This window comes from Bidens hawaiensis, unplaced genomic scaffold (assembly GCF_021521415.1).
Source record: "Bidens hawaiensis isolate Kalapana, Puna unplaced genomic scaffold, B.hawaiensis_p1.1 tig00011830_1, whole genome shotgun sequence".
NCBI lineage: Eukaryota > Viridiplantae > Streptophyta > Magnoliopsida > Asterales > Asteraceae > Bidens > Bidens hawaiensis.
In genome coordinates this window covers 728,677-741,156 of record NW_027491942.1, presented here as the reverse complement: position 1 = coordinate 741,156, position 12,480 = coordinate 728,677, and the positions used below count along the sequence as shown (strand labels likewise).

Genomic DNA, 12,480 nt, shown 5'->3' with positions numbered 1-12,480 from the left:
CCGTCCAAATAAAATAATTTTTTTTCTTAACTAATAAAATTCAAAATCAAGCTGTGTTCTTAAATTTAAAGTTTGATTTAATTTGTGAACCGATGGGAAATTCTTTATAAAGGTAGCCCACCTGTGGATTTTATATGGTTGAGGATAAATACTAATCGTCAAAATATTATTTATTAATAATGTTTGTCTAATATATGTCTACTACCAAAATAAAATTAAAAAAATATGAACTTATGCCGACAATTTTTGGCAGTTTATGGCTAATTTAATTCTTGAGATTTTGAATGAAAAGGGAATATTACTTTTTTTTATGTATAATTCAGTTATTTATTTTCTAATAAAATAACCAACAAATAATGAAATTAACAATAATCACCAACAAGCGGGACTAACAAGTGGCTAGTCCAACAGCCATTTACACCAAATCACTCATTATAAATCATACAACTTATCACCCTACCCTCTAAGTTTATATTACAATCGAAAATTAAACTTATGCCACTTTCTAGTCTCTAAAAATAACTGTATTTCCGAATTGAACTCAAGCTAAATATAGATATCCAAATGAGCCGCGATTAAAGTCGTTTAAATTAAGCGAGTCTAGCTTACCCTTAAACCGTGGTTGACTCGTTTACACCTAACTTTTATATTTGGTAAATTGTAACTTAACCGCGTATCAAACCATGAATTAAATGTGACAATCAATCATTATACAATACAATACAATACAATACAATACAATACATACCCCGAAACCCCTCAAACTCCATTTCCCCAAATAATAATAATAATTCGATCCCAAGAAGATATCAATCAGATTCCGATCTTCTTATTTCTCCCCCATCTCCTACCAAATTACGCCTTCAATCGGTAATCTTTTGCATAATTTCTATAAATTTCCGCTTTTAATTATTTAGATTCATGACTTTATGTAACCCTAGGTCGCGAAATTTCGATTGTTACGGGATAATCGTTATATATATATATATATATATATATATATGGCTTTCTAGGGTTCGTGTTTGTATTTGTTCGGTATTACTCAACAACACAATTTGCTTCTTGTACACAGAAGGTTTTATGCATTAGGATGTTTGTTTGTTATCTACATATAGCGTTTTAGGCTGTACATACAGGAGGTTATATATATATATCATAGATCATGTATAAAACTAACATAAGGCAATATATATGAAATGATCACTTAGCTTTCATGTTTTCTAGACTTGCATAGCTTACAATCTAATTTAGTTACATGTTAATAAATCGATAAACGTATTAATTCACATCATTTTAGCTCAATTATCATTTCAGCATGCTGATTTTGCTCAATTATTTGTTCAGGATTTTTCGGTTAACGCAAGCTCTTAAATCTCATTGTTCAATGGCGTCTAGTTCAAACAGAGGTGCTGGTTACTATGGTGCTGATCCGTATAGATCGAGGTAATTATTTTTAGTTGATTTTCGTTAGGCTTGTAAATGATTGAATGTACACGAACTGGGCATATTCGAGCTGTTCATTTAACTTTAGCTGAACAAATGATTGAATATGAATACTTAAACCAATGGGGTTTTCCTTTTCGTGTTTGTTCGTTAAGGAAACAACCGTGTTTGTCTATTAATAGTATAAAATGAACGGTTCATGAACACAAATGAACAAACTGAGCATAGATAAACAAGCATAACCCAGGGAACACATATTAAAAGTAAACGCAAGCATCAATCTGCTGGACCTAAAAGGTGATAAAACTATGCTAAATTGTATACATAAGCGAACACACTTATATGGCGTAAACTAACGAGTGTAAATGAACAAACATAAACAAAGTAAATCAAACATTCACAAACATAAATGAAGGAACAAGACATGTGTTCATGTATGTTAGTTCGTTTACAGGTCTAATTTTTGTTTTCAAGTTCAATAAATGTATAACTGCAAAACCCAATTCTTTATAAAAAAAATAAGTGAAAAACATTAGGAGATGTTAAATGTCAATATGCTATTCGAGCCAAAACCTTAACTTTTGAAACTTCTGATGTTTCCATAAGCCCATAATGTTGTTTATTAACCAAATAAACTTTTGTGAGTTTTAATATACATTTGGATATGTTGAAAATATGTATTTTTTACAGAGAAGGGCTTAGCACCAGACAAGGGGCCGGTTCTGATGAAATCCAACTGCGTATTGATCCAATGCATGCTGACTTGGATGATGAGATAAGCGGCCTCCGTAAGCAAGTTAGACAGTTAAGGAATGTAAGTAACTTCATATTTTTGAATTGGTTTCACTTATTTTTTATATCTAAACTTTTGTGGTTACTGAAAGTTTACATAAACATATAACAAAATAATTGTTGACTAAAACATTGGATAACAGCATAGTAAAATCATTCATAAATTATAAAAAAAATGAAGTTAATAATCAAAAGCAAAGTAAGATCATTCATTAATTTCCTTATTATTGCGTTACAGGTAGCCTCAGAAATCGAATCAGAGGCCAAATTTCAGAATGAGTTTATTAATCAGCTGGTAAGACATCTAGCTCTACTCTTTTTAGTTATGAACTTTAAACTTGTTTGTATAATTTATATGTTTCCAACAATAATACCTTGTCACAATTGCTCAATTTTCTCAATGATTGTTGATTAGAGCTCAATAGTTATTGATACATGCCACTAAAAGATGGTTACATATTAGGGTTTTTTTTTTTAAAACAGTCGTGTTTAATACATCAGTTATATATAAAATAGAATTAAAATGTTACCCAACACGTGCAGTTTGACACTGACTGGTATATATTAACTTGATTGTTGTATGGAGTTATCGCATATAATTAAGGCTCGTTTTCTAACCGGTTCATATTTGTAGCAAATGACACTTATCAAAGCTCAAGCAGGAGTGAAGAACAACATGAGGAAGCTAAACAAGAGTATCATTCAATCTGGCTCAAGCAATGTTCTACATGTGGTCTTGTTTGCTCTGTTTTGTCTCTTCTTGGTTTACTTGTGGTCCAAGTTTTCTAGAAGATGAGGAACAAGTTTGTTGAGGTGAAGAGAAGAGGCTGAAAGAATTTGTTAAATACTACCTTAGAACTTATGACAGTGTGTCTTTAAATGCAAAAGATTTAAAACAATTATCAAAGTATGATTTCTATTATATCATATGTTTAGATTTTACAAGTCAATACTCTAGACCTGTGTTAAAAAGTGGTTAAACCATGAGTGGCTGGTTTTGCTTGGGCCAACACTTCCATCTAATGCCAGCTTTAAGACTGGAATTTGGTTTTAGAAATTGCCGTGCGCCCCGATGCACAACGCAAGAGCTTCGTGCATATGAGGCGTTACTTTATGTATAACTAAATAAGCTTTATGTAAAACAAAAAAATGGCATCTCCTCTCTTTTAAATGCCAGCTTTTTTATCAAAGTAAATCATTCAGTGGTTGTTTTTACATATCAGCTTCTCACATGCGTAAAGTGTAAACGATCAGAACGTATAGTGACCTTTTAGGCTGGAAGTCTGATGCGTCGTTTATTAAATTACAAATTAATAAAAAACATAAACGGAGGATTTCGTTTGATTAATTAAATGATGGAGCATAAACATGAGTCATGCTTGTTCCGTTCAATTAGTTAATGAGCAAACATGAATGTTTATCATATTTTTTGATAATGTGTTCTATGTCAAATGTCAAGTACTTGATATTTATTTTGGATGATTGTGGCTGGTCTTTGAAATTAAAAAGTATTAAAATTTTATTCTCTACTAAAAATTTGTTTGTTCATGTTCATGTTCATGTTTATATTCATGTTCTCTAATAAAAAACCGTTGCAACGTTCGGGACCGACAACGTCTGGGGTTTACCAACTAAATAAATGTCGTTTTAAATACTTTAATCTTTTTATATGTTAACTTGACGAACTTATTTTTTTTTAAGTTTTGATGCTTGGATTTTACTAACATTGTTTATACTTTTCAAGGTGTTATTTATAAGTCATAATAGATGGATTTAAGTTATACTTTTCAAAGGAAAATAAGAATAAAAATAAAAGAAACTAAAACAGTGAATTAGAAAGGTGAAACATGTCGTTTCAGTTCATCCCACATCGAAACTATGATAAAGTTGGAGCTGGTTCAAATAGCCGAGGCCAGCGCCAAACTACGTCCCTTCGGGGACATCCGATAAAATTGGAACGATACAGAGAAGATTAGCATGGCCCCTGCGCAAGGATGACACGCACAAATCGAGAAATGGTCCAAATTTTTTTCCAATCCTTTTTTCTGTTCGTCATGTCTCGCAAATCATAATTTTTTGGATCTTTTCACGTCTGCTCTTTTTAATTGATTATCTTCTCGTTCTTTTAACGCTAAAAATCCTTCTCTCTATTCGTTGTGTCGTGTCACACAAATCATAATTTGTTCGATCTTTTCACGTCGTCGTGTCACACAAATCATGATTGTCTTCTCGTTCTAATTGATTATCTTCTCGTTCTTTTAACGCTAAAAATCCTTCTCTCTATTCGTTGTGTCGTGTCACACAAATCATAATTTGTTCGATCTTTTCACGTCGTCGTGTCACACAAATCATGATTGTCTTCTCGTTCTTTAACTCTCGCAAATCATAATTTTTTGGATCTTTTCACGTCTGCTCTTTTTAATTGATTATCTTCTCGTTCTTTTAATGCTAAAAATCCTTCTCTCTATTCGTTGTGTCGTGTCACACAAATCATAATTTGTTCGATCTTTTCACGTCGTCGTGTCACACAAATCATGATTGTCTTCTCGTTCTTTAACGCTGAAACGCTACTTTTTTCAGGGTGATTTGATTGATTGTCAACAGTTTACAGTGCCCTAGTTTTAGTTTAATGGTTTATATTTTTTTGCAGATTTTGAACTCATTTGAAGATGGTTGTATCAAGCAGTCTGCAAGTTATGGTGATGTTTGTGAGGGTATCTTAAGGAATCTGATCAATACAGTAAGCTTGAATCAACAAGTTTTGTAAACAAAAAAAGCAGCAACATTGATGTTTTTAAGCTCTAAAGTTCATTATCTGAATATCATATTGTATGTGTATTTAAGCTGAGTGATTGTATGTGACAAATATATATTGCTTTATAAAAAAAAATAAATACATTAATGATACTCATGCATCATAAAACAATATCACTAGAGTCAGATTAACAATGAATATTTATTACAAATAAATTTAAATGAAGTAAAAACTTTTAATAACTATGTCACTAAAGAAAATCGTGATCAAATAACAACAAATATGGTACCAACGAATTATATAATCTGTTCTATTCCGAAATTGAACAGTCTTATCGAATCGACTTTCATACACACCAGTTTGTTTAATAGAAAATCAACAAAATATAAGTAGTTTAAATTACTAAAGAGCCATACCACAAATTTTAAAAACACTAGAACATATATACTATAAAAAAAAAAAAAAACTAGAACATATATTACAAGTCAAGCTTGTATATAGATTCAACTAAAATTACAAATAAACCCCTTTTTTCTTATAAAACATATAATGAGTCAAAAGACAAAAATACCTAAATCACACCAAGAAAGACAAACACGAGTCATTTATACTCAAGAAGCCGAGCCGATAGATACCAATCTTAAGCTTCACTATGTGTTTTGACAATTAGGCTTGTGACTCGGGGGTTGGTTAAGCGCAACACCCCATAGATGAACAAATGAACCATCTCAGTTTCATAACTAAAAACCCACAAACATGGATGGGGTTGGTTGTCTTTCCTGCCCAAAGAGACCATTTATTGTTAATAAAGGCAGTTTACATTTACAATATACAAAACAACAATTCAGATTTAATTACTGAAGACTCAAGTTAAATGCACCAAGCTCGAGCTAGAGCTCGGGTCATCTACACCATTATAGCTCAGTAAACAAAGGCGAACAAAAAGTAAGAAAACAGAAACAAAAAAGAGAAAGATAATACACAAACTATTTGCCTTGTTTTCTTCCAACCATCTATTCCAATGCACCACTTTGTGAACCCTCAACAAGGGCCCTAGTTTCATCATCCATATCAATCCCATCATCCTCCATCATTTTAACAATCTCCCCAACCGATTCTCCTTTCGCTACACACATCCTAATTATCAACCGATAAACGCTTAAATCCACAAGATTTAAATCCCTAAAGCCCTCCAAAAACCACATCCCATCTTCCAAATTCCCACTTTTCTCCAAATACTCCAAAACCAACTCAACAATCACACGTGATGGCCTCCATTCACAACCCTTCAACATCTTCAACGCGTTCTTCATTGCAAACACCGCTTTCTCCATACTCCCATTTCTCACGTATCCCTCCATTAATATCTCCCATGTCTTATAATTAGGGCAACCTCCTTTCTCCAATGTTTTATCATGTAACGACTGGGCCTTTTCCATTAAACCATCTCTAACATAACATCCAAGAAGAATATTACTCACTCTAACGTCGTATCTCACACACTGGCCCTCCCATTCCAGAAAAATCCTCTCGGCTGCTTCAACATCCTTAATTTTCACTAAACATGACATAATACACATATAGTTTGCACACGTGAGCTTTCGGTCCACCCTCTTACAAGCTTCCCACATGCGAAGAACTCCCTCTTTGTTGCTTAAATTAGTGTAACTTGTAATAAGGAAAAAGTAACCAAAATGGTTATACGACGATAACTTAGTCTCTGCGTCTCTGAGAGCAAGATTCGCCTTCTCAATAAGGCCCGATCTCCTGTAGACGTTAGCCAATGTACAAAGGGTACTCCACCCGATTTTAACATTCGTGTCATGTAACATTTCATTGTAAACTTTTTCTACATATTTGACACCATGAAGCTCGTCACACGCAGTCATCCAAAGGTTATAAGAAAGCACATTTATTGGAATCTTGGATTGTTTCATGTGGGATATGGTGGATAATACTAGGTTAAAGTTAGATGTGGCAATGTAAAGCTTCATCATCGAATTAAATGGATGTGGAGTCACATTGGCACCTAAATTATGCATTTTGGTCATAAGCGATTCGGCCTTTTGTATGTCTTTTTCTTTAACATATGAGTTGAGAAGATGCACATATGAAGCTTTTTGTGAACTAATGTTCGGTAATCTTGTGAAGTAATCTTCTGCTTCTCGTAAAGTACTAGCTTTGATTGTTAACTCTAACCTGAGAGCATGATCAGTTTCTGAAATCTGGAACCGATCTTGACCCTCCATCCACTTCATCACCTATCAAAAAAAAAAAAAATCAAGAAAATTGCAATTGATCCTTATCATCAAAATCATAATAATCCATAGTCTTGTAAACGAAGCGAACGAACACGAACGTGGTCATGTTCGTGTCCGTGCTCGTTCGTTTAAAACCTAAATGAATAGTTCGCGAACGTAAACGAACGCAAAAGAACATAAACAATAAAAACTTAAAACAAACATAAACGAAGATATATAGTTCAAACAAGACCCTTAACCTTTTATGCTTATATTTAAAAAAATATAACTATTAATGTTTTTATTAAATTTAAACGAACAAATATAAACAAATGAAGTAATGAACATAAACGAACCTAAATAAATGAATGCAAACGGACATTCACGAACATTAGTGAACGACGTAGACGTGTGTTCATGTTTATTAACTAAAATCATATAATCAGTCTTTCAAATGCAGTTCTAAACACACTTAATTGAAACCTCATAATCATAAATTAAGTCAATTGTAAAAAAAAACAAACAAACCTCAAGAGCATGCTTATAACGACGTCGTCGCACTAATTGGTTTGAAATCTCTCTAAGATCGTAAATGGAGACTTTACGGCCTTCGCCGACCCAATTTTGAAGCACACTGGTGGCGGTTCGTCGAGGATACATGAAAAGCAGCTTGCTTTTGAGGTCGGTGTCATGGGATGAAGATGCCGGTAAGGTGTTCGAAGAAATGCCGCAGAAAAAATTGGGGCGAATTTGATGTAAACTGCAAAAGGGTTTTTGTGGGTATGGAGTATTTGAGATACAGATACAGGAATTGAGAGAAAGAGGCGTACCGAAGTGGCTGAAGACGGCTTAGCAGCGACCGAATCGCCATTGTAGGTTAGTGTCAAGCTACACGGTGAAGACTAGTTTGAATACTTTTGACCCTTAATACAATTTTTTACGGCTGTCCTCGGGTGGCGGGTTTTCACGTAAAGTAGCAAGTAAAAGAAGATGGTGGGTTTGGGTTGCCCTCTACCCAATGTTTATGTGATCATGGTATATAGGGTCGTCTTTTATCATTAGATTACCCGGTTACCTCGATAGACGAGCTTGTACTTGTTGGTCGTTAAAAAAATACACCATTGAAGTTTTTGTTTAATGGTTTATATGGTTTGGGTTAGTTTTATTTAGGCAAATTGGATTTAATAATCTCAACTAAATACTACCGGCCGATAATAATTTCAACTTCGTTTATTGCCACTAATGGTCCCAAATTAAAAAAAAATGGCTCTCAATGGACCTCTGCTAAAAAAATTTAACGGCGTTGAGTTTTTTCCGAATTTCAAACTGATTTTTTAAGGCTTTTGATCGAAAGAAGGATATGAGTCGATTGATGTTAAACGTAGCTCGAAACGATATATGCTCCAACAATTAGCGTATGAAAGAAAAGAAACCATATTCTCTTTTCTTTCAAAAGCTAAGATAAAATTGCAAACACTGAAAACGCAGACGTAATCAAAACCAAACCAACATTTGTATTGTTGTAGTTTCAAATTTCAATTTCAGTTTAGTTCAATTTTATATGATTTTGAAGCTATTTTGCAAAAAGAACGTGATTTTCTGTAAGTTGTTTAATTTGGGAGAAATCATAATTTAGTATGATTAAAAGTGCTATTTACTGGAAAATCATACGGTCGGTCAATTCCAATTTTCATTATGAAAAAAGATTTAAAGATTGAATGAGACTCAAAAACTAACAACCTTGATAAAGAATGACATGAGTTTAAAATGTAGTTGTATTGGATCTTCAAAACTTTTCAAAAATGGAGATCGTTGATGGTAGGGCTGTCACTTTTACCCGAAACCCGACCCGAAAAAACCCGCACCCGAACCCGAACTAACCCGACCCGAAGAACCCGAACCCGAACCGAAGTAATTTGGGTTGGTTCTCGGGTTTGATTTGTAAGTTTCGGGTCAACCCGAAAAACCCGAATAAACTTCTAGTTTTAAAATTAAATATATTTTTATGTATAATAAACTAGTCTTAGCCACTAAAGTTATCATAATCTAGCTCTAATTGACTGTTGTCATTCTAACTATTATGGATTGATTGTTTATTATTAATTTATGTTTTCCGTTTATTACTAATAGCAACCGAAAATCGAACAACCAAATCACGTCCGATTGAATATGATTAAGGCTCGAGTTAGTTTTACTCTTCTTTTGAATTGTTTTATCAAGCTATGTTGGTTTGTTATTTGATTATTTTGTTATAAGCAAAGAAGAATATGTTGTTTTAATTTTAGCATTGTCGTTCTTAATTTTTTTATTTTTTTTTTGTTTTTGTGTTTTTTTTCTTTTGTTTGTTTGTTTTCTAGGATACTCGAAACCCGATTAACCCAACCCGAAAAAACCCGAACCCAAATTACCTGAACCCGAAAAACCCGTAAGAGATTTGGGTTGGGTTTCGGGTCAAGATTTAAAATTTTGAAACCCGAAGAACTCGACCCGATAAACCTGAAACCTGAAAAACGAACCCGAAGAACACCCCTAGTTGATGGTTACTATTCAGAATTTAGAGTTCTTCATTCTATTGTTATTTGAGAAAATCTAAAGAACAAACTCATGGGAGATAAAAAAAAAAAACTTTCAGGATGTATTAACAGCAAGAATTGAGGCTTGTATAGTTGTATTGTAGTTATGAAGAATCAGAATAATATGCGACTGTCAAAGCAAGAGCCTCGAGTAGTTGGTTATGTTTATATATATATATATATATATATATATATATATATATATATATATATATATGTATGTATTTTATACATGTTTTTGTGCAGAACATTAAAGCTCAATTTTACTAAAAGGTTTTTGAAGACTCAGATTAGAATGCGACTATCCAAGCAAGAACATCAAGTAGTTGGTTATGTATATTTTTTTTTTGAGATTGAGACATAAGTGCGTTTAACTGTAAGGATATTTCACTGCACACACAAAGAAAGACTGCATAACTACAAAGATGAAACTAACAAAAGCTTAAGATGGATCAGTTAAGGTTAGTGTTAAAGGAAGAAAGAATGATATTTCAGCAAGTTAAAGTATAGAGACCCGTTTAAGACCACAAAGGTTTGACAAACATAAGCATAGGTAGAGATGGGTTCGACAACATGATCACATGTAAAGGGTATAATAGTAAATTTTATATTTATTTTCTTTTCCTCTCAACTTGGAAACACATAAAATGTTTAAATTTCTTTCTTTTCATTTCCTTTCATTTTCTTTGAACTTTGGAATACGGAATAGAATCACAAGTTTTCATTTCTTTTCTTTTTCAATTCCTTTTCCTTTATTTCTCTCCTTAAATGAAACTCAGGAACAGAGCCAGGGGCGGATCCACTGTGGGTTCACCGGATTCACGGGATCCCACTGAGTTTTGGATTTTAGTAGAACATGTATATAAAAGGCTGGAGTGAACCCACATATAAATTACAGCGCTCTGGTGGTTAAGTCTCTACTTTATAATTGAAGATACCCAGGTTCGATTCTTTCTTGTTGCATGTTTTCTAATATTTTTTACTCAAAACATAAATTTTTTCACTCTATAGCCCACACTCTCCACCACAAATTCTAGCAAAGGCTAAGCCATGTACCATCAAGTATTGTTACACATGCCTCTATGTTAGCCTTCCTGTGCTGTGTAATTATGCTAATGTATTGTTTTTTATAAATATTTAGGACTAATTGTTGGTTTAATAATTTATTTACCGATGCATATGCTTCATATATATCTAGACATGGGGAAAAAGATGAAGATGTGGCCTAATTAAACAAATAGGATTGTTCTAAGTGTAAAAATGTATGCAATTGCAACATTTGTATTTATGTTTATGAAACTTTATCTGTTTATGACTTTTGAAATTAAAATGAAATTTAAGCATAGTTTTAACCGTAGGAATAAACGCGGTCATCAGCCCACTCGAATAGTTACACCAATGGCAAAGGCATGCGGATTATCCATTGTTTTTTAATGGAGACGTTTTTTTTTTTAAATTACTGTATCGTATTTTTATTATGTAATTAACCTTATCCGACCCAAACCGTTGAATCGACACGAAAATTTTTATGCCCAATCCTATGAATTCGGAGCACCTAAAAATAGTGAACCAACTGGAAAAAAAATCCTTGATCCGCCACTGAACAGTGTAAATGTTGGAAGCAGGATTCACATTTGGGTCACATGGAACACCAAGTATTTTCCTTACTACTCCACCACTAGCTTATTGACATGATCTTCAACACATTCAGTTTGTATTTAAAATTGATTGCAGATACTTTTTCTTGTCAAGTAAATTTAGAATCCATGCCGTAGTTGTGTACCCCCCCTCCCTCTACAAAAGTCGTGTGGGTTTAATTATTACAAATGCAAGGGTAGATGAGTTTTAGGCGTAAAAAATTGCTGTTAAAACAAAAGTGAATTAACAACATTAAATAAGAATTTTATAATGTCTAAGCTAGAATATAAGAGTCCAATAGTTAAACGTATTTTTAATCTTTAGAAAATATTAAGCAAAAGTAAATTTGTATTTAATGTGAAAAAATGATAACTTAGTTCCAAAACTTGGATGAAATTGACTTTAAGGAAAAGTGTCGTTGAACAGAAGTAATCGATGATTCGAGGTGGCCATACGCCGAAATAGCCATGAAAGGAGTCGTTGTAGTACGACGCCTGATGGAGGTATGTCTTCGGCATTCAATTCCATTTGGGTTTTTGCTTCTATTTATGTTTCTCGAGTATAATTGTTTTCACCTAACATGACTAATGAGCTTATTATATGTGTACTTTCACGTAAGAAGTCTAAAAAACATAAAAATAAATTATCAAGTTTTGCGATGTAAAATCGAAACAGCCTTTGAGTTGAACCGATTGCGGTATTTAAATATTTATCACTTTAGAATTACATATCTTGATTTGAATGCTACATTACTTTTCAATGTAAATAATGGTGGTACCAAGTTTAACTATCAGTTTTAATAAATCGTTGAGACATGTTTACACTCCAAGGGACCTGTGTTTGAATTCTTTGGTCTACATATATTTTTAAACATTTTTCAATTTGGAACGGTTTATCTATGTACCACCCTCTTCAGACCCTACCAATAGTATCGTTATTGATGGGATTCCGCTGGGTATGGATGATGATGATGATGATGATGATAAATGAAATTTGTTTCGTGCTAAAACCAAACTAGTGCATAGCCTAGTTGGTTGGA

General features: G+C 33.1%; 2 protein-coding genes and 1 non-coding gene across 3 annotated transcripts; 2 read left to right on the top strand and 1 right to left on the bottom strand.

Moving 5' to 3' along the window:
* The first annotated feature begins 849 nt into the window (after positions 1–849).
* Positions 850–3,183, top strand: LOC143539246 (bet1-like protein At1g29060). Its single transcript, XM_077032612.1, has 5 exons — positions 850–870; positions 1,345–1,443; positions 2,134–2,257; positions 2,474–2,530; positions 2,870–3,183. Exons 2-5 carry the CDS (start codon positions 1,385–1,387, stop codon positions 3,029–3,031), a joined length of 402 nt encoding a protein of 133 aa, XP_076888727.1. The 5' UTR covers positions 850–870; positions 1,345–1,384; the 3' UTR covers positions 3,032–3,183.
* Positions 3,184–4,162: 979 nt separating this feature from the next.
* Positions 4,163–4,265, top strand: LOC143539267 (U6 spliceosomal RNA). Its single transcript, XR_013136406.1, has one exon. It is a non-coding gene; the product is annotated as a U6 spliceosomal RNA (small nuclear RNA).
* Positions 4,266–5,976: 1,711 nt separating this feature from the next.
* LOC143539245 (pentatricopeptide repeat-containing protein At5g27460-like) lies at positions 5,977–8,112 on the bottom strand. The gene is made up of 2 exons (XM_077032611.1): positions 7,759–8,112; positions 5,977–7,251 (listed from the first exon to the last, which is right to left on the bottom strand). Exons 1-2 carry the CDS (start codon positions 7,888–7,890, stop codon positions 6,004–6,006), a joined length of 1,380 nt encoding a protein of 459 aa, XP_076888726.1. The 5' UTR covers positions 7,891–8,112; the 3' UTR covers positions 5,977–6,003.
* Between the last annotated feature and the right edge of the window lie 4,368 nt (positions 8,113–12,480).